At 44.4% G+C, this 23525-nt stretch overlaps 1 protein-coding gene across 3 annotated transcripts in view; it reads right to left on the bottom strand.

The window, feature by feature from the left end:
• The window catches only part of LOC308152210 (protocadherin alpha-8-like), a gene marked incomplete at both ends in the record, with an annotated part of 162064 nt that overhangs the window by 73761 nt on the left and 64778 nt on the right, over positions 1–23525 (bottom strand). The window contains one exon of one of the 3 annotated variants that reach the window (XM_080525130.1): positions 9424–11805. The exons of 1 other annotated variant lie outside the window; for it this stretch is intronic. In XM_080525130.1, coding sequence (XP_080381256.1) covers positions 9424–11805 — 2382 coding nt within the window. Of the gene's footprint in view, positions 1–5445; positions 7828–9423; positions 11806–23525 lie in introns of those variants that run through there. One more of the 3 variants, XM_080525132.1, reaches the window with a different exon arrangement.

The raw sequence follows: 23525 nt of genomic DNA, 5'->3' as shown, positions 1-23525 counted from the left end.
GCCTACCAATAAGAACATAACAAGTTTCACTGTGTCTTTTATTCTTTGAAGTAAATAACTCCCATTTTTACTACCAAATTGGCCTATACCTCTGGGTTTCCGTTAACCGGTAATTACCGGTCTTTGTCCGGTAAAATTTGGTGAAGTCCGACAAATGAAAAAGTCGTCGGACATTATTGTCCGGTGAAAATAATTCCCTTTGAATACAATTCGCTAAAGCTGTCTGGGTGCGTTCGTAAACACGCTCTGGAAATCCGATCAGCACTCGCGGAACGCCTCTCGTCCAATCGAACGACTCGGTCGCTCTGTGACATCGAAGCCAGCGTGCGCTCCGGCGCTCTCAGAGCGTGTTTACGAACGCACCCCTAGAAGTTTCCAGCCAGCTAGCTGAAGCTGCTACACACACCAGAGCCATGGCGACCGAATGGCAAGTTAAACAACATACTATAAAAGTGACATTGTTTTACTCATTACTCATACGTTTGTTGTCATTCGGCGGTGCTAATAGTCGCTTTCTTTTTTAATTAATTTAATTTATTTTATTTGAGCAGTTTCCCCGAAAGTTAAGTGTTTGTTTTTATATCACTATTTGCACTTCTGGTTAGATGCTAAACTGCATTTTGTTGTCTGGTACTTGTACTCTGCAATGACAATAAAGTTGAATCTCACCTAATCTAATCTAATCTAATCTAAAATAATCTAAAATAATCCCATCACTATTACTCCCTATTTTCATCAGTGTTTCAATCCTTGAATCTGTGATGGAAATCAAGCAAAGCCACTTCAAGTCTCCCCACCACTGACAGCGCTGGGTGTGCCTTTCCTTACACTCTCGGTTATTCCCTGTGGATTTAAAAAACGGTGTTTTGGTTTCTATAATGTGGTCTATTCTCAGTGTTGACGAACAGCTCAGGGGGCTTTGAGATGGCTAACAGCTAATTAAAGGAGTAATTCCACTCAAAAGGGTAGAAGTAAGCTGACTGTCTGTCTGTCTGTATGTCTGTCTGTCTGTCTATCTGTCTGTGTCTGTCTGTCTCTCTGTCAGTGTGCTGGACTACCTATGACTTCCATGGTACCTGGGAACGCGTTGTCGGAGAGAAACGCCCTCTGTACAAAGGACCTACTGACCAAAATCCCTGTTCCCCGTAGCCTACATGCTTGCACTGTTACTGTTCAATCAAATGTTATACATCTAGACATTGTGGTATTTCTTTATATACGTATCCCAGACTGCATATCAATTGTTTCTCAATAAACAGTTATGTTCTTCCCATTGTCATACTCCCGAGCTAAACGAAATGCCTTCCCAACCAGCGAGACTTATAGAAATGACGTTGTTTTATTGATTTAAAAAAAAAAAAAAGGGTAAAACTGTAAAGAGAAAATAGAAAACTCACATTAATCCCAAACAATTTAACAAACTTCAGTTAACGTAATGTGGAGTCCGTTCATTGATCGATGCTGTCTGTTCAGTTCCCAGTGAGGCGCCCGTTCAGCGCTGGACCCGTTCAGCGCTGGATTTGACGCATGGCATAGCGCGCATGCGTCAAATCATGTTATATTATTATATATTATATAGCTCGCATCTAATCGTATCGGATGAGAAATAGACATTAAATGGCATATATAGGCCGCTACACAACAGTAATCACCGCGACAAACAGCTATATTAGATTTGGAGAAAAAAAATATATGATTTCGAAAAAAAAAAAAAATATTATATTTTAATATGATGACCGGAATATATCACGTTTGTCCGGTAAATCGAATTCTTCCCGGACACGATGTCCGACGGCAAATTTTTCTAACGGAAACCCTGCTATACCTATAGTGAATACCTGTTATTTCATCGTAGAGGGCTTACCATAGGCCTATAGGCTGATATATACAGTAACATTTAATCAGCGTTTTCTGATCTTCCCAGTGGGTGTTTTGGGAGAATATTTTATTCTAAAATCAATGTCCATGCAGAGAGTGAGAACGTCCCACCCCTAAACAGGTCTATAGTTGTAAATGTTTTTTCCACAGCTAATTCTACATCAGAGAACTCGTTTTCAATATGTAAACACAACTTTATTTCAAGTGCTCTCTAAACGTGATAGAAACTGCTTTAGAAACCTCTAAGCCAGTGGTTCCCAACCGGGGGTACGCGGACCCCTAGGGGTACGTGAGGGGATTGCAGGGGGTACGTGGAAAGATTTGGAATTATAATTTATTTCCCTTTCCAAAAAAATAATTAAATATAGTCGTTTCATAAACCTGTTGTTAAAATGGTACGCTGCAACTTAAGTTCCTCCCCGACAGGTGATGACTGTAACACACGTGTAGTCACGTCACATTTAAATCACGTTCATTTACGTTCATTTACGCGCGCACGTCAGCTAGGCATGTCAGTATTCCGCAAAGATGGACAGATGGCTAAAACGACCAGCTTCAGAGGCAGATCAGACGGTCAGATCAGAGGCAGATCAGACGGTCAGATCAGAGAAAAAAAGAAAAAAAGGACCCCGCTATTATTTGGAAACATATGTTTTGTGGGGATTTACATGTACATCGGCTGATCCACCACAGCCACAGTGCTTTTTCTGCTGTGAAGTCCTGGCTAATAATTCAATGAAGCCAGCCCATTTACAGCGACACCAGAGCACCAAACACCTAGCAACTGTTGGTAAAACTGACGACTTTTTCAAGCGAAAACTGTCAGAGTTCAAGTCAAGTCAGGCTACACTGAAAAAAGCGGCAAGTGTGTCAAGCAAAGCACTGGAGGCGTCCTATGCTGTTTCATTACTAGTGGCTAAGTCAAAAACCCCACATTCAATCGCCGAAGATCTGATTTTGCCTGCCGCTGTGATTTTGGCTCAAACTATGCTGGACAAGAAAGCAGCTGACGCGCTCAAGTTGGTACCATTATCTAACAATACCGTCTCCCGTCGGATTGATGATATGTCCATAAATATTGTCGGACAAGTGGTGGATAAAATGAAGCAAGCAGGTCAGTTCGCTTTGCAATTAGATGAAATGACCGACGTTAGTGGGGAGGCTCAGCTGCTGGCTTTTGTGCGTTATAAAGAAGAGTCGGACATAAATGAGCATATCTTGTTTTGCAAGACGCTGCCAGGAAAGACAACTGGCGAGGAAATATTTCTGATTATTGACAGCTTCTTCAAAGACAACGATCTGGAGTGGAAATCCTGCAGTCACATCTGTACCGATGGAGCGGCAGCAATGACGGGTAAGGTGCGTGGGCTGCTTGGGCGTGTGATGAAGGTGAACCCCGAAATTAAGTGGATGCACTGTATTATTCACCGGGAGGCACTCGCCAGCAAAAGGATGAGCCCCGAGTTAAGTGCAGTTATGGATGACGCAGTTAAGGTGATTAACTTCATTCAGTCCCGGCCAATGAACCACAGACTGTTTCAAACTCTTTGTCATGACAGCGGGTCAGAGCATGAGCAGCTACTGCTTCACACAGACGTTCGCTGGCTGTCTCGTGGCAAAACGCTGCTGCGGCTCTATGAATTGCGCATCGAGGTGTTTGCTTTCCTGACAGAAAACGACCACCCTCTTGCAGCCCTGTTTGAGGATGCAGTGTGGGTTGCGCAGCTGGCATATCTTGCTGATGTCTTCACTAAGCTGAATGAGCTCAACCTTTCACTTCAGGGCAAGTACTCACACATCCTTAATTAACATGTATGACAAAGTGAATGGATTCATAAAGAAGGTTAAATTATGGGAGAGGAAATGTAAGGATGGAGATGTGAGCTGTTTCCCACTGCTTGATGGCCATCTCGCCACCACTGATGCTGACAGAGGTCCTGTGGTGAAAATAGTTAAAGCACATCTGTCCAAACTTGACACTGACTTCAACCAGTACTTTCATGACATTGAAACAAAGTCAGAAAAACTGGACTGGGTGAGGAACCCATTCAGAGTGAATGACAGGAGCAGCAGCAGCCTTCCTGCAAGCCTGCAGGAAAATCTGATGGACATGTCCTCTGATCGTGGGTTGAAGATGGCACATGCTGACAAGTCATTGACAGAGTTTTGGTGTGATGTTGAAAAGGAATATCCAGTGCTGGGAAAGTGTGCATTGAATGAACTTTTGCCTTTTGGATCTACATATATGTGTGAAGTGACCTTCTCAGCTTTGACCCACATCAAAACCAAGCCAAGGAACAGACTGAGTGTGGAGAGCAGCCTGGTGACTGCTGTTGCCACACTGCCTCCAGAACTGTCAAAGATTATAAAAGAGAAGCAACCTCAAGTGTCTCATTAAAGCTCAACTGATGAAAAAAAGAATTGCAACTGCTACTGGGTGAGTCTATTTTTCACAATGGTGTAAATATCTATGTATTAAAGGGGAGTGGTTCAAATGATTTCATTAATAATCAGTAGAGTTAGATAAGAAGTTTAAGTGTGTGTGTGTGTGTGTGTGTGTGTGTGTGTGATAAGTTTTATCCTGTCTCATCTTGTCTGTTTCCTCTCCCCTAGAGTCAAGACTCTAGGATGAGAAAATTATGACATCACTGCACCTCAGACAGAAGCCAAAGAGGAGCAGGAGAAAGGGAAAAGAAACAGATATCAAATCAAATTCATTATTATTTATTATTTATTTTTCTATTTTCAGTGAGTGTGTGGGCATGTGGTAACAATTAACCATTGAGGTGGCCAGGTGGCACATGTATTGGCCAATTAGCTCATGTAGTCTAATTTTGAATGGCAATGTTTTGAAATGGCAAACATGTGACTTTATGTCAGATTGTTGTGTGCAGCAAACCGTGTTCAGTGCATTTAAAAAGTGCCATTTTGAATAGCAAAATGTGTGTAAAGCAGAAAATGTGTTTAGAGTTTTGGAGACATGAGAAGAGGTTTTGCTCTCTGTGTGTCAGTAATAAATGTTATATTTGCAAGTTAGAGTTTAATTGATTTTTTGGGGAAATAATCAACACGCATGAGTGAGGGGGTACTTCTGGCATGGCAAAACAGCTCAAGGGGTACACAAGACAAAAAAGGTTGGGAACCACTGCTCTAAGCAATCAAACACACTCAGATAAATGCCTAGAACTTACTGATGCAAGACTGATGCAGCAGCATTATTTTTTGATGAAAGCAAGACATGTATAATACGATGACTGAAAAATCACTTCAATATGCTAAGGCAAATTAAACAGACACCAAAAGTCAACAAAGCTGAAATACAAACCCTTTCAAATGGTGAGATGCATTTCAGGACCATGGAGAGCAACCACACTGAATCAACCGGGTTTCACAAAGTCCTTAACTAAGTACAATATGTTTTTACAACTAATGAACATACATTTAAGAGTCAGGCAGAGCAAAACAGAGCCCATGCTTTTGAAAACATAAAGAAGGACGGTGTACAGTGTTAACGAGTATCTACAGTACTAGTCAAAAGTTTGGACACATATGAACGCTGCATCTTACCTTTTCTTTGTTTGGTAATGTTTGAGTCCGGTTAAAAGTGTCTCCTCCGTTAATACTGATCAGTTCTGCATCTGCAGGCGGATAAGGTGCGGGGTAAACCACTACGTCACTCTTCAGCGTGTCTGAGCTGAAACACACGTCATACTGCTGAGTAGATTTAGAGTAAGACCAGCTCCCGTCAGGATGTGTGGTGATCATTGGGGCGCTGTACCTGCTGAAACTGCCGTCTGTCCTGTGGCATTTGACAGCTATTAAACTGACGAGGCTCAGTAGGAATATCACTGACACCGAGACAATGGCGATCAGCAAATACAGGTTTAAATCCGAGAAATGATCCTCCTTTATGGGTGGATGTCTGAATTTAGTCTGGATTTCACCTGTGCTTTCAACCACCACAACATCAATAGACACAGTCGCTGACAGTGAGGGTTCTCCGTTATCAGAAACCAACACCACCAACGGGTGAGTTTTCAGATCATTGTCACTCATTCTCCTCTTAGTCCGTATTTCCCCGGTGCTGGTTCCGATTCGGAAGAGGCTGGTTCCCTTGGGCTCAGAGATGTGATAAGAAAGCAGCGCATTGTATCCAGAGTCGGCGTCTACAGCCCTGATCTTGGCCACAAAGTAGCCCGCTTCAGCAGAATAGGGAATGTTCTCAGTGTTAACGGAGCCGTGCTCAGAATAGGGCGCGAGGATACCGGGACTGTTGTCGTTCTCATCCAGGATAAAAACGTTCACAGTCACGTTGCTGCTGAGCGGAGGAACACCAGAGTCTGTGGCCTGAACTTTAAACTGGAACGTTTTTAACTCCTCGTAGTTAAAAGACTGTATGCTGACTATATCTCCAGTCTCTGAGTTTATATTTACCATTGTAGACAGAGGTACGGAGTTGCTGTTCCTCTCAAAAAATGAATAGGTAATCTGTCCATTTTCATTGACGTCAGCATCAACAGCAGACACGGTTTTAATCAACGCATTTACCGGACTGTTTTCTTTGACATAAACGTTAATCACGGGTTCTGAGAAGCGTGGAGCGTTGTCATTAACGTCAGAAACGTGTAAAGTAATAACGCTCGTGCTGGAGAGAGGCGGAGTCCCTTCATCTGTAGCTGTGATGGTGACGTTGTACTGAGAAAAGCTCTCTCTGTCTAGAGGGCCGTCAACCACTAAAGAATAATAGTTTTTATAGTTTGTTTCCAGTTTAAAGGGGACCCTACTACTAACAACACATTGTACCATCCTGTTTTTTCCTCCATCTTTATCGAGGACTGAGACCAGAGCGATGGCGGTGCCCATCTTGGCGTCCTCGTTCACTGTGTTTAAGAGTGACGTCACAGTGATCTCAGGGGCATTGTCGTTGAGGTCCACCACCTCCACCAGGACTTTACAATGCGCTGCCATCGGAGGCTGGCCTCTGTCACTCGCCTGGGCATGGATCTCAAACGCGGGGTTTTCCTCAAAGTTAACATTACCTTTAATAGTAACTGTGCCTGTTTTCGGATCGATATGAAATACATCTAATACATGATCTTGATCTTGAGTTCTAAACGAGTATATTATTTCACTGTTTGGGCCATCATCGGCATCAGTCGCATTCAGAGTGATCACTGTTGTCCCTATAGCTACGTTCTCGAAAATGCGAGTCTTATACAAAGAACTACTAAATTCTGGTTGGTTATCATTAATGTCTAAGACATGAATCACAATTTGTGAGGTACCAGACTTCGGGGGAGTCCCTCCGTCGACAGCGGTCAGTGTGAGCTGGATCACAGACTGTTTCTCTCGGTCTAAAGCTTTCTGCAGCACTAACTCAGCAGACACACTCTCTCCTCCTTTGTGCACGGCTAAAGTGAAATGTTCATTAGGACTAAGCTTGTATGAGTTGACAGTATTCTTACCAACATCCAAATCAGATGCATCTAAAAGAGCGAATTTAACCCCTGGTATAGTACTCTCGGCAATATTTAGAGATTGTAAGGTCTTAGTAAAAGACGGAGCATTATCATTAACATCCAAAATGTTGATTTCTATACGGTACAGTTTCAAAGGATTATTGATAACGGCCTCTACACTAACAGTGCATTTCGGATTCTTCGCACACAGCTCCTCTCGGTCTATTCTCTCATTCACATAGATAACTCCGGTCTTTAGATTTACCTCGAAATACTTTCTCTTGGACCCGGTGACAATCTGAAAAATACGCGACTCCAAATCCTGAACATTGAGGTTTAGATCCTTGGCGATGTTTCCGACAGAAGTCCCCGGGTTTACCTCCTCTGAGACGGAGTAGGAGAGCTGCCCGGACACCGCTTCCCAGTAACACTCCAGCAGCACAAGCACTAAATACGTCACAATAGAGCTCCTTCTATTCGGTAGAGACATAATTCCATCGAACGTGAACAAAGCATAGATCCAAAGACACGAATATCCGCCAAATAATCAAGGCTTTGAAGAATATATCTAGATGAAATTCTAAACGATATGAAGACTGATGGTCTCGCTCTCGTCCTGCGTCTGTTTGTAACAAAGCCCGGAGAAATCTGCTCCCCCTCTGAAACGAGGAGGGGCCTCGAGATTCTAAACATAATATCGCTATGCTACGGTCAACGGAGACACCGCGTGGCAGTTTGGAATTACGACATAGTTGAAAAGACAATTGTAGGGCTGTCACTTTTTCATGGAAAATAATACCATATCACTCCCTAACTGCGGGTCTATTCACTCTTCTCGTGGAATTAAATTTTGCTATACAACAATGACTTAAGGCCTGTTCAATTAAACATCATTGTTAATTGGTAATAGGCTACTTAATAGCAATACATGCATTCATTGTTTAATTCTTAGTGATTCATTAAAACGAGTATAGGCCTAAAGAACATAACAAGTTTCACTGTGTCTTTTATTCTATGAAGTAAATAACTCCAATTTTTACTACCAAATTGGCATATACCTATAGTGAATACCTGTTATTTCATCGTAGGGGGTTTATCATAGGCCTATAGGCTGATATATACAGTAACATCTAATCAGCGTTTTCTGATCTTCCCAGTGGGTGTTTTGGGAGAATATTTTATTCTAAAATCAATGTCCATGCGAGAACGTCCCACCCCTAAACAGGTCTATAGTTGTAAATGTTTTTTTCCACAGCTAATTCTACATCAGAGAACTCGTTTTCAATATGTAAACACAACTTTATTTCAAGTGCTCTCTAAACGTGATAGAAACTGTTAGAAACTGCTTTAGAAACCTCTAAGCAATCAAACATACTCAGATAAATGCCTAGAACTTACTGATGCGAGACTGATGCAGCAGCATTATTTTTGATGAAAGCAAGACAGGTTTAATGAATGAATGAATGAATGGTCTTTATTGTCATTGATATAGTACAGGTACCAAACAACGAAATTTGGGAGGGGGGGGCTCCCTGGTGCTAGGAAAAAAAAGCAAAAAAAAAAACAAGAAGGGAAAGGAGCTGGTTTACATAAATAAATAATACGAAATTAATAAATTTCGATAATAATTCGATAATTATTATCGAAATTAATTATCGATAATTAATTATTCGATATTATCGAATACATTTCGATAATAATTCGATAATAATACGAAATTAATAAATTAATAAAAAAATAATAATAAATAATAAATAATACGATGACTGAAACATCACTTCAATATGCTAAGGCAAATTAAACAGACACCAAAAGTAAACAAAGCTGAACTACAAACCCTTTCAAATGGTGAGATGCATTTCAGGACCATGGAGAGCAACAACACTGAATCACCCGGGTTTCACAAAGTCCTTAACTAAGTACAATATGGAATATGTTTTTACAACTAATGAACATACATTTAAGAGTCAGGCAGAGCAGAACAGAGCCCATGCTTTTGTAAACATAAAGAAGGACGGTGTACAGTGTTAACGATTATCTACAGTACTAGTCAAACGTTTGGACACATATAAACGCTGCATCTTACCTTCTCTTGGTTGGGTAATGTTTGAGTCCGGTTAAAAGTGTCTCCTCCGTTAATACTGATAAGTTCTGCATCTGCAGGCGGATAAGGTGCGGGGTAAACCACTACGTCACTCTTCAGCGTGTCTGAGCTGAAACACACGTCATACTGCTGAGTAGATTTAGAGTAAGACCAGCTGCCGTCAGGATGTGTGGTGATCATTGGGGCGCTGTACCTGTTGAAACTGCCCTCTGTCCTGTGGCATTTTACAGCTATTAAACTGACGAGGCTCAGTAGAAATATCACTGACACCGAGACAATGGCGATCAGCAAATACAGGTTTAAATCAGAGAAGCTGTCATCCTTTATGGGTGGATGTCTGAATTTAGTCTGCATTTCACCTGTGCTTTCAACCACCACCACATCAATAGACACGGTCGCTGACAGTGAAGGTTCTCCGTTATCAGAAACCAACACCACCAACGGGTGAGTTTTCTGGTCATTGTCACTCATTCTCCTCTTAGTCCGTATTTCCCCGGTGCTGGTTCCGATTCGGAAGAGGCTGGTTCCCTTGGGCTCAGAGATGTGATAAGAAAGCAGCGCATTGTATCCAGAGTCGGCGTCTACAGCCCTGATCTTGGCCACAAAGTAGCCCGCTTCAGCAGAATAGGGAATGTTCTCAGTGTTAACGGAGCCGTGCTCAGAATAGGGCGCGAGGATACCGGGACTGTTGTCGTTCTCATCCAGGATAAAAACGTTCACAGTCACGTTGCTGCTGAGCGGAGGAACACCAGAGTCTGTGGCCTGAACTTTAAACTGGAACGTTTTTAACTCCTCATAGTTATAAGACTGCAGGCTGACTATATCTCCAGTCTCTGAGTTTATATTTACCATTGTAGACAGAGGTACGGAGTTGCTGTTCCTCTCAAAAAACGAATAAGTCAACTGTCCGTTTTCATTTACGTCAGCATCAACAGCAGACACGGTTTTAATCAACGTATTTACCGGACTGTTCTCTCTGACATAAACATTAATCACGGGTTCTGAGAAGCGTGGAGCGTTGTCATTAACATCAGAAACGTGTACAGTAATAACGCTCGTGCTGGAGAGAGGCGGAGTCCCTTCATCTGTAGCTGTGATGGTGACGTTGTACTGAGAACAGCTCTCTCTGTCTAGAGGGCCGTCCACTACTAAAGAATAATAGTTTTTATAGTTTGTTTCCAGTTTAAAGGGGACCCTACTACTAACAACACAATGTACCACCCCGTTTTTGCCTCCATCTTTATCGAGGACTGAGACCAGAGCGATGGCGGTTCCCATCTTGGCGTCCTCGTTCACTGTGTTTAAGAGTGACGTCACAGTGATCTCAGGGGCATTGTCGTTGAGGTCCACCACCTCCACCAGGACTTTACAATGCGCTGCCATTGGAGTATGGCCTCTGTCACTCGCCTGGACATGGATCTCAAACGCGGGGTTTTCCTCAAAGTCAACATTACTTTTAACAGTAACTGTGCCTGTTTTTGGATCGATATGAAACACATCCAATACATGATTCTGTCCTTTAGTTCTGAGAGAGTACACTATCTCACTGTTTATACCTTCATCGGCGTCGGTCGCATTCAGAGTGATCACTGTTGTCCCTATAGCTACGTTCTCGAAAATACGAGTCTTATACAAAGAACTACTAAATTCTGGTGGGTTATCATTATTGTCTAACACATTAATCACAATTTGTGAGGTACCCGACTTCGGGGGAGTCCCTCCATCTACAGCGGTCAGTGTGAGCTGGATTACAGACTGTTTCTCTCGGTCTAACGCTTTCTGCAGCACCAACTCAGCAGACACACTCTCTCCTCCTTTGTGTACCACTAAAGTGAAATGTTCATTAGGACTAAGCTTGTATGAGTTGACAGTATTCTTACCAACATCCAAATCAGATGCATCTAAAAGAGCGAATCTAACCCCTGGTAGAGTACTCTCGGCAATATTTAGAGATTGCAAGGTCTCACTAAAAGACGGAGCATTATCATTAACATCCAAAATGTTGATTTCTATACGGTACAGTTTCAAAGGATTATTGATAACGGCCTCGACACTGACAGTGCATTTAAGAGCATTCACACAGAGCTCCTCTCGGTCTATTCTCTCATTCACATAAAGAACTCCGGTCTTTAGATTTACCTCGAAATACTTTCTCTTGGACCCCGTGACAATCTGAAACATACGCGACTCCAAATCCTGAACATTGAGGTTTAGATCCTTGGCGATATTTCCCACAGAAGTCCCCGGGTTTACCTCCTCTGAGACGGAGTAGGAGAGCTGCCCGGACACCGCTTCCCAGTAACACTCCAGCAGCACAAGCACTAAATACGTCACAATAGAGCTCCTTCTATTCGGTAAAGACATGATTCCATCGAACGTGAACCAAGCATAGATCCAAAGATAAGTATGTCCATCCAAAAAAATCAAGTAAATTAAGAGGATTTACTCCAAATCCAACTGCATTTATAGACGGTATAGATCTCCGACCACTCTGTCTCTCTCGTCCTGCGTCTCTAACAAAGCTTCGAGATATCTCATCAACCTCGGAATAGGCTACGGGAGGGGCCTAGAGACGCCAGGGAGCATTTCTCACTCTAACGGTCAACAGTGACGCCACGTGGTGAAAGAAGTGTCTCACAACACAGAGTACCCAACAGCACACATATAGTAAGTCATTGTGATTTCCACCGTAACAGATACCGAATATATTATACGAATTGTGTGTATGCAACAACAATACTTTGAAGAGCACGTGAAGCCATGTCAGTGGTTTACATTCTATGCTAGGAGGAATTAGAAGAACAAAAAAAAGATTTTCAGAACCATGGACAGCGCGCCAGTAAGCTAATAACTCATTCAGGTTGCTGTATGGAGGCCATGAGTATGATTAATGCACCCCCAGCAGAAAACCTCAGACCTATGGATTTAAAATGAAAGGATCCTACAATCAAATACTTGGCCATGACGCAATTTATTTTCTCTGAATCTGTTTCTCTTCTCTCTCTCTCTCTCTCTCTCTCTAGATGAGAGTCATTTGAAATGGCAGGAGGGTTGCGTTAAATAATGCATGGTTACCTCTGTGTATATCATTAAGGACATGTATGTCAGTAGACCATGGCCAAAACATAAAATGGCTAAGTCTAAAAATAGATATCCTCGCCTCTTTTTCTCTCCTCCTCTATTTCACCATATCCTCTCCATCTTCTCCTCCACAAACCCCTCTCTCACTCACACTCACACTCACTCTCACTCTCACTCTCACACTCACACACATACGCCACACTAGGCCACATTGGGCCACATTGGGCCTACCCCTGCTCTGTTCATCGGTGCAGGGACAGGTTAGCACTCCTGCAGAGTTCTGGGTATTTTTCGGTGTGTTTCCTGCATCTCCATGGAGACAGCGGTGATGAGCTTACCGACGTTCCGTCACTTGTAATCCCAGGATTAGACCCTGAATGCAAAGGCTCCTGTCCTATTTCCATTCACTGGGAAACATGATTTGGAATATTTAATAATCACCACATTCAGGGTCCTCACCGTCATCCCCCCAACACCAAATAACAATAATAGCTTGCCAGGTATGACCTGAGCAAAGTAGTATTTCTAGGTCATATTGAGAATGAGATCAACGAAAAGCAGAATACATGCACGGAAATGAAACATTCACAAGTACACGCACACGCACACCCACACAGTGACACAGAGAATGAATGAATGAATGAATGAATGAATGAATTTAATACAGTACAGGTACCATACAACGACATTTAGGAGGGGGGGCTCCCCTGGGGCTAGGTAAAAAAATACTAAAAACAAGGGAAAAAGAGCTGGTTTACATAAATAAAGGCTATATACACTATCCACTATACTATACTACTATACTATACAAATAAAACACTGTGCTGTACTCTATGCTATGCTATAAATATCGTAACATTTCCTATCTCTGAACCTTCTGTACACGGGGGTTGTCATATTGCACATAGTATTATTGCACATTCATTTAAAGTGTCGCAGTTTGCAGGTTTGAAATGATCACAGTTGTATTTCAGTATTGCACTTGATTACAATCTAATAGCTGCCATCAAATTGTCTAGATTGTCCAGGGCCTAGAACCTAGGTCTTTGCTGTGTTCAGGGCCTGAATGGCCCTAGGGTAGAAGCTGAGCTTCAGTCTATTTGTCCTTGCGGACATGGTCCTGAGGGCAGCCGAACAAAGTGTTCGTTCCCAGGGTGGGATGGGTCTCTGGAGATCTTGGAGGCCTTCCTGAGGCAGCGTGTGAGGCAGTGTGTGAGGCAGTGTGTGAGGCAGCGTACTCCTGCCTGGAGTATTCAGAACACTCCTGTTTCGGAATGTAAACCATTTGAGTGTATGCAATGGCAGGCTGGCTGCATGGGCTCTACACAGCGAAATGTGTAGGGAAAAATAATACATAGTGAAATACATGGAAATGTCATTGACCAGGCAGGTGGGGGAATATGGTGGGGAATTATTGACCTTTATGTTTTGTATAACCATCATATGTCAGTAGCGTTATGAATACGGTTATGTTCTACTGATGAATCTCCAAGCTTGTCGGCTGATGTTCAGAGCTTATGTGTGGGTCCCCAGTCTAGCGGGCATCCTGTTGAACTCTGCCCCCCACTGTAGCTTAAGCCAAACAGAGATACATACAAACACAGACTTACAAACACGTGCACGTTGAACGGAGCTCTCTAAAACAACAACACACAGCAGTTAGGAGAGCGTCCACAGACAGACAGGATTTTATTGTCTTCCGAGGAGGGAATCCATTTCATTTCCACAAGGTCATACATTTATATAAAGGGACCAACAAACTCAACACCCAGACATCGACAGTGCCATCCCTCCATCCCTCCATCCATTCAACACAGCAGATAAGCAGATAAACAGACAGAGGGCCGAGACACCACAGACAGCAGTGAAGCTGTCGATAGTCCATTCAGGTGTTGAGGGTGTTTTTGATGAAGGATCAGAATCAGAATCAGAATTATTTTTCATTGCCAAGTATATTTACACCCTCACATACAGGAAATTGTCTTGGTGAGGTTGGTGCATAGGACATAAAAAACAACAATATATAGCAATAACAATAACAATAGCAAGAATGTTTAAAAAGACAATGGCCAAAGGGGCAATAGAACAATAATTATGTAGGCTGTAAATTAGAGTAATGTAAAACTAATATAAATGACACTGTCAGTTGTATGTGTGTTTGTGTGCGTGTGTGTGTGTGTGTGTGTGTGTGTGTGTGTGTGTGTGTGTGTGTGTGAGACAGAGTGGGGGACGGGAGTGGAAGTCCCAGAGTCATTGAGAGGCAGGGGGCTTGTTTGTGAGGCCCACTGCCATGGGAAGACACTGATGAAGGATGAAGCTTCTGCTGAGCCGGGCCTTCTGACAGTGAAGGCACCGGTACCTGCTGCCTGAGAGTAGAAGAGGAGAGTCTTTTGGGAACCGTGGTGGCGTGGAAGAAGTGGATATACATTTAGTGCATGTCAATTCTTCACTTTACTGTCATTCAATATGACTTGAACATATATCCACATCATATCCTCTGTTTTATTGTTTCCTATGCCAATGAAATGAGGCGAAGCCTGTGTACATACCATCATCTCTCTCCCAGAACAAACAAATGATGACTCTCTTTCACACTAAACCAGGCGCCGGCTGACCCGTATGCACTGATAGCACTAAAGGCCCATTTCTCACGGACGCACCCTGACAGCACATCCAGGCCCGTCTCTGACCCTGACCCACCCTGGGTGCTCAGCCAGGCCTGTCTCTGTCCCTTATCCACCCTGGGTGCTCAGCCAGGCCTGTCTCTGTCCCTTATCCACCCTGGGTGCTCAGCCAGGGCTGTCTTTGTCCCTTACCCACCCTGGGTCCTCAGCCAGGCCTGTCTCTGTCCCTTACCCACCCTGGGTGCTCAGCCAGGCCTGTCTCTGTCCCTGACCCTGAGCCACCCTGGGTGCTCAGCCAGGCCTGTCTCTGTCCCTGACCCACCCTGGGTGCTCAGCCAGGCCTGTCTCTGTCCCTTACCCACCCTGGGTACTCAGCCAGGCCTGTCTCTGTCCCTTACCCACCCTGGGTGCTCAGCCAGGCCTGTCTCTGTCTCTGTCCCTGACCCACCCTGGGTGCTCAGCCAGGCCTGTCTCTGTCCCTGACCCACCCTGGGTGCTCAGCCAGGGCTGTCTTTGTCCCTTACCCACCCTGGGTGCTCAGCCAGGCCTGTCCCTGTCCCTTACCCACCCTGGGTGCTCAGCCAGGCCTGTCTCTGTCCCTGACCCTGAGCCACCCTGGGTGCTCAGCCAGGCCTGTCTCTGTCACTGACCCTGAGCCACCCTGGGTGCTCAGCCAGGCCTGTCTCTGTCCCTGACCCACCCTGGGTGCTCAGCCAGGCCTGTCTCTGTCCCTGACCCACCCTGAGAGCACAGCTAGGCTCTGCACCGCTGGCTGGATTGTTCACAGCACTGAGGTGTGAAACATGCTGATTCCACAGAGTAACGACATCACTGCCCCCCCCCCCCTCCCCCCTGCTCACTACTGCTGAGCCACAACAGAATTAAAGAGGATCCGCATGGGCGTCAATGAATCAATTAGCAGTGATACGCACGCACGCACGCACACACAGACACACACACACAGACACACAGACACACACACACACACACACACACACACACACTTTGTTGTAAGTCGCTTTGGATGAAGGCGTCTGCTGAATGCCAATTTTAAAAATGTTTAAACACGTTAATAAAAAGAACAGCATATACAGAAACAGAAACATCCCAATAAAAAACAGTCATATATAAGATATTACAGAAACTCAGAGATGATAATTGCACATTGTTCAATGCTTTGGCTGGAATATTCAACCAAGCCATTAAATACATTTTCTTCTAATTCTCAACATTTGTGTTCATGAGAATCCCATTTCCAGAGGGTATGATAATTGAATGCTCTGCATAATTAATAACAAGTAAACGACTGGTAAATAAAGAGACACATGTTAGCTCCCTAAATGTAGATTACTGGTGCATGATGCAATCCAGTGGTCTGTGTGTGTGTGTGTGTATGTGTGTGTGAGTGCAGGTGTGTGTGCGTGCGTATGTATGCAAACGCTTGTGAGTAGTTTCTCTACTATAAATAAATTAATAAAAAAAGAAAAAGAAAGAAGATTATAGATAAAATAGATCTATTTCTCTTACTGCTGGATAGATGATTCACTTACTTTCTTTACTAAATATCAAAAATGTAAATCACGTTTCTACGTAAGGGTGTGTTCAGGAGCGAAATGCTGTACATTGTGTACATTTCCTCGTATGCGTGTGCGTGAATGTGTGTCTGTGTAAGATGGACGGGGAGGGGTGTGAGCAGAACACGCTCACGGGCGAGTCTCTCCCCCTCTCTCTCTCTCTCCCGTCTCCATGGTAACCACATCTCACCATGAGGGAGCGGGGGCTGTGGACATGCGCGCTCACACTCTCTCTCTCTCTGTCACACACACACACACACACACAGGGTTATTTTTTCAAAGGCAGGAGAGAGAGTGAACGATAATGCAGCTCCTTATGGATTGCTCCTCCCTTTTACAGTGGCCTCCTATTCAGAGAGAGATTCCTATCAGCCATTCACATTCACACACACAAAGAAAAAATATGAACAGCTTGCCCACCAATGCATAGGCCTCCATACATTCACACAGCTCCATACACAAGAGTCAAGACTCGATACACACACACACACACACACGCACACACACACACACACACACACACACACACACACACACACACACACGGCTGCAGCTGGCCAGCTCGCTCATGTATTCGTAATGTAGCTCCACAGCAGCATATTCGCTGTGACAGATCCACTTTAGCAGCAGCAGAAGCTCCTCTTTCCAGCTCCCTCCCGACCCCCAACACCCCCACAGAGGGCCTGACATTCTCACTCAGCCAGCCCAGCCCCCCTTCACTCTCTCTGAGCCTGGGCTCCAGAGACCCTCCCCTTCATACAGTAACACACCACATATCCCCTTCATGAGGACGGACACTGACACAGCCACACAGCATGCTATCTGTGTATTGCAGCATAGAGCAATTCAGGTGTGGCAGCAGCATATAGGCCTACTATATAGTGTGCAGGCATTCATTCTTCACTAAAGATACCAAGTATACCATGCCTACATGATGGACAAAGATAATGGATTTGTTTGTGGAGCAATGTGTTCCACAGCTCCATGCCTCTTCTATAGTCTGTGGAATAGAGTGACAGAGAGACCCCAGCCTGGTTCACTGGTGCCCCTGGTTACCCTGGTCAGAGATGAGGAGCTGCGTCTTTTGACCATAAACCACACAGGACTGTCTTGGCAGGAGGATAATCAACAGGATCAATAGAACCCCACCTCACTGCAGATATCACACCCTTGACACAGATACCATGATAGAGAGGGAGGGGGGGGAGGAAGGGAGGGAGGGGCAGAGAGAGGAGAGAGAAAAAAAGAAAAGGGGGGGAAGGGGGGATGAGAGAATGAGAGCAGAAGGAGGGAGAGCAGTGCGATCGGAAGAAAGAGGGGGGTGGGGGTGAGTGAGAGGGACAGATAGAGAGAGAGAGAGAGAAATGTCAACAGTGAGAATTGTGTAATGAGATACACTCTCTGTATGAGAAAATATCAAATAAGAACAAATGAGCAAAATTGCATAATAATGTAATATATTTTTCATAACCAAAGATAATTTCCATAATATGCACGTGTACGCACACTCACACATGCACACGCACACGCACACAATCTAGAAATGAATGAATCTCTCCCAATATTTAATCCAACTGGCATTTAATCATTTATTCTCAAATGTGCTCGCCACCCCTCGCCTCCCTCGGTCCTGAAGGAAATAGGACAGGGGCACAGGAACAGGAAAACAAGATGGAAACCAGGACACAGCAATATGGAGCACGCTCTCCCACACACACACGCACGCGCACACACGCACACACACACACACACACCCTGAAGATATATACTGCAGCTATACTATACAGTAGCTACTGAAACATATCACTCACTCACATGGAAAATCTGGCACGATGCCTCCAAATCCAATCAGCTACTCCACTGTAACAGCAGCACAACCGGTTGGACAACCAGTATCGTGTCACGGCTGAAACCAATGTTGATGTGTGTGCGTGTGTGTGTGTGTGTGTGTGTGTGTGTAGCACTGGTGTGGACTCAGACTACAGGGAAAGCTAGCCTGTTTGCAGTTCGCTGACCAGTCAGTCTCACACTCAGTGTATAAGAACGTCGCTGTTGGTGAGGATGTTCTGAAATTCACCATCAAAGCAAGACTGCAGGTATTACCGACCAAGTACAATCTGTCCACCTGGTATCCCCACACTCACAGTCCATTCTGTTTAAACCATCAGGATTCACAACACCTAGAGTCCATTGCACACATAACAAATGGATGTAATGCATACAAACACCTGTACATAGCTCGTCATGACCATATTGTGGACATTGTGTCTGATACAGTACAAAACATCTTACCATCTAGCGCAGCTATGTACAAGCATGCCAGAGTGTTACCAGAGTGGTTTGGTTTTGCCAATGATGCTTTTTCCAACATCCCAAATACACCTGATGTTGTCTTTGTTGACACCAGCCACAAGGAGGTGCTGATTGTAGAAGTAGGCTGCCCCTTTGACCTGTACATGGACCAGACTTTCCAGGACAAGTATATCAAATACCAACCACTGCTTGGTACGATAACCAGCTTTGGGTACAAGTGCAAATTCAGCATACTTGTATTTGGAAGTCTGGGCCATGTATATAAATGCACCATGAGGGGTCTGAGAATTGCTGCAATGTCTAAAAGAAAGGCCAAACAGGTTGCCAAATTTTGCTCTGTCTCAGCTATTATTGGCAGCTTGGCCGTGTGGAGAAGGAGGTGTTATGTGTACCCTTAAGTGTTCAGTGCTGCTTAGCCCCGAAATATTTGATTCCCTGTTTGTATAATATAATTTGTGGAACCAAATAAAGTATTCAAATGTGTGTGTGTGTGCAGCTAGAGACATAGACAGACCGACGGAGGGACACAGGAGAGTCGTATTCTAGCTATCACCATCATCGGACACAATATAAGAATGCGAATGTGACCTTTCAGAAAGACCAGGCGTGCTATCGTGGTTAAAGTCAACAAAGAGCAGCGTGTTGTTGTTGTAGCTGCAGAGCCGGGGCTGATGGGTAGTCAGCAGCACGCCAGTGTCTGGGTTAGCTGTTTAGCTGCAGGGGAGGAATCTTGAAGAGAGTCTGACACACAAACAAGGCAAGAGAACCTTCTGGCACAAAGGGAAAAAGCTAAGTGCTGGGACTAGATATGTACCGAATTCGGACAGAGAGAGTGTATGTGTGTGTGTGTGTGCGTGTGCGTGTGTGTGCACACGCGTGTGTGAGAGTGTGCGTGTTTCTAATACAACTCAAAGAGGATATTGTGTAGGACTCATTCCATAAAAAAACATTCCCTTCCATTTAATCCAGTAAATGGATTGCTACGGCAACAGCAGACAAGGCCATAAACCTGTGTGACAGGAAGGGAAGCATTATATCACGACTGAGATTCCAGTTTGCTGTTTGAACGGATCGTCAGTCACACACAACAAAAGGCAGCAACAAGCACCCTGATAGGTTGGTCCAATAGAACATCACTGTAAGGAGCTCATCGATTGGCTCTTTCACAGTGTGTGTGGCAACACTGGCGATGTCGGACAGATTGACACTCCCCCTGGGAACCCTCTAAGAGCTCCCCATCATAATTGATTCACTACCTCACCCCCCCCAACAGTGACTCATATGCTGTCCTCCTCCTCCTGCGTCTCCTCCTCCTGCTTCTCCTCCACCTCCTCCTCCTCCTCCTCTTCCTCCTCCCCCCTGCCCCTCTCAGCTTCTACTAATGAGTACTCCTATCACGTACAAAGGACAAGGGGGACCCACAAGGACAGACTGGGCATTTATTATGTTCATGCATGCACACGCACGCGCACACAAGCACGCACGCACGCACACGCACACACACACACACGCACGCACGCACACGGACATGCACACACTGTGTCACTGACACTACACACCACTTCATTTACACATACTGGACACAATCACTCAGGCATACATACACACACATACATACATACTGTACATACCCACACACACACACACACACACACACACACACACACACACACACACACACACACACACATACATACAGTAAATGTGACGGCAGCTGGTTGAACTGGGAAGCAATCAAATGGCAGCCAATCAAATGTTCTTTTATTCTGATTTTTAAAAATAAATGTCAACATGTTGAAAATGACACATTTGCTACAGTAGTCAACTAACACAGCTTGTTTTGTGAGCCTGGTAACAATGTAAAGTAGTGTTATAGTTAACTAGGTAGTAGTGGGGATTACTCTGATACTGATCACTGTGGGTAGACCGCTTTCCTTTTTTCTAGGATTACAAATAAATACATTTCCTGGGTTGGATAACCTGGTTGGACAATCCCAGTCAAATCAAGCAGGTGTGTGTTGGAGGGAGGAGAATAAATACTGGTTGTATTTGAGTCAACAGAATATGGGACAGTAGCCACTGCCTCCAAATCAATACACACACTGAAACAGCAATACCCATCAATAGACACTGTGCACATAATATCAAGTAATCATTATCCACACACATACACACACACACACACACACACACACACACACACACACACAGGTCACACAGTGATTGGGTTAGTTCAGCCTTTTAACCAGCAGGGGGCGATTCTCTCCTTCAGCTCCTTTGTTCTCCTTAGACTCAGGCTCTATGCTACTGATGAGAGGAAGAGAGCTAACACACACACACACACACACACGCACACACACACACACACACTCTATCACAGACTCCGACACAGATAGAGACACACTGAGTGGAACAGGTATTAAAATGTGTCTCGGTGTCTTCCATGCCTCTCTCTCTCTCTCTCTCCTGAGGAAATGAAAGAGCAAACTCTCTCCGCTGTAACAAAGGAGAGATAGAGGAGCGAAGCGCACAGCTGTGTGTGTCTAATAATATTCACACACTCCCAGCCAGATACACATCAACACAATGACTCGCTACAGACACCCAGCTAATCCTCATGTCTATCAATCTGATACAGTGTTCCCCAGTGCCTCTCTCATTCAATAAAGCCAGTATTCCATTCTCAACACACACACACACACACACACACTCAGCACACCAGTGTCACACACCCACACACACAATCGATCTACATTTTTCATTGTGCCCGAGATACTGGTAGGGCCTAAATGCATTGCATAACACGGTTGTCTTGGTCACATTCAGTGACGACTGCTGCGTGTGGAGCCTTGGTCCAGCCTTGGTGCATGAAGCCCCGACCCACTTACTGAGATAACAGTCTGAATAATGTAGGAGAGCTCTGGTCTGCAGAGAGAGAGAGAGAGAGAGCGAGAGAGAGCGAGAGAGAGCGAGAGAGAGAGAGAGAGAGAGAGAGAGAGAGAGAGAGAGAGAGAGAGAGAGAGAGAGAGAGAGAGAGAGAGAGAGAGAGAGAGAGAGAGAGGAAGCGGTTTTAAAGGGTTTCTAAAGGCTGCTCCACTTTCTGGAAAAAAAAGTGTTTATAAAATAATAACCCATCATTCCCAAAGCACTAGAACTCTCTTTCAGTGGCTACTCTCTCTCCTCACTTCTCAGAGAACTGAAAACATCATCTTCCACTTTGAGCATCAAAACTTAATCACATCCACGGACATCATCCTGACACATGCATCATCAACAGCGTTTTATCATCGAATGAGGGCCATGAAACATGGACACGTTTCCCACTTAAGATGAACCTGTGTTGAGTGTGTGTGTGTGTGTGTGTGTGTGTGCGTCACTAGTACCTTGGCCTCTTAGAACAGCTTAAACTGTTTTTAATAGTTACCACTGCCTTCTGATGAGAGTCACATCTCCTCATTCAACAACACTATCAGAGAAAATGTATTAATATTAAATATAATACCTCTATGAAGAAAAAGTGGGATATTTCACATTTGACCATTTTTAAAGGAGAAAGGCACAAGACAGATCAAACACTGAAAAAAGTGACAGACTAAGCTAAAGCGGAGAAAGAGAGGCATAGCAAACATGTTGACAGCAAGCCACACAATAAGGAAGAGGAGGAGGAGGAGGGGAAGAAGAGGAGGCCGCAGCGTTGGAGGATAGAGGATAAGATGGAGTGGTGTCCCAGTTTGTTCTTCATGCTGCTTCTATAAACCTCCTCTTCACTGCACCATTAAGATGATTTCCTCTAATCGCATTAGAGAAGCACCAAAGTGGATTTATCACTCACACACGCCACAGTAAACGGACACCCTAATCCTGGGAAACTGGGAATACCGATCCGCTTGGCGGGAAGGCAGTTGTTTTACGGAGCGGGATTTAAACCACGGTACCTGAAGGGAATGTTGTATGTTTGTAGAGAGCCTTGACAAGGTCACAGTACAGACACTTGGGGGGGGGGGCAGTGTCTACTCTGGAACGATGGTGGAGGACACAGCAAGGAGAAAGGGAGGGATTGGAGGGAGCGAAGTAAACAAGGGATTAACTGTCTGTTCTCATCATCTAGACCCCGGACGGAGAAACTGAACAACCTTGCATGTTATTTCGGCAGGGGCTTCTCTTTGTATGTTTTGTTGGTTTGTTTGTGTGTTTGTTTACAGTTGGCCTTGGTGTGCAACACTCATTAGAGTCAACCGTGTGTCTCATTATCCAGAATGATGAATTGTGGCTATATGACCTAGCTTCACGACTAGATCATGCATCCACAATACTACTTTATCAGAGTACACCCTATATAGATATAGAGCAGCAGACTGTCTAGTATGGATATAGAGCAGTAGGCTGTCTAGTATGATTCATGGTTCTCTAGACTGTCTGTCCAGCATCATGTCATCCGTGAGTATGACACACTACAGATACATATCTCGGATTCCTCATCAAATGGTCTGTA

This window comes from Nansenia antarctica (assembly GCF_963989245.1).
Source record: "Nansenia antarctica genome assembly, chromosome: 3".
Taxonomy (NCBI): Eukaryota; Metazoa; Chordata; class Actinopteri; order Argentiniformes; family Microstomatidae; genus Nansenia; species Nansenia antarctica.
Note: the sequence above shows the minus strand (reverse complement) of the source record. Positions and strands in the feature narration are given on the sequence as shown.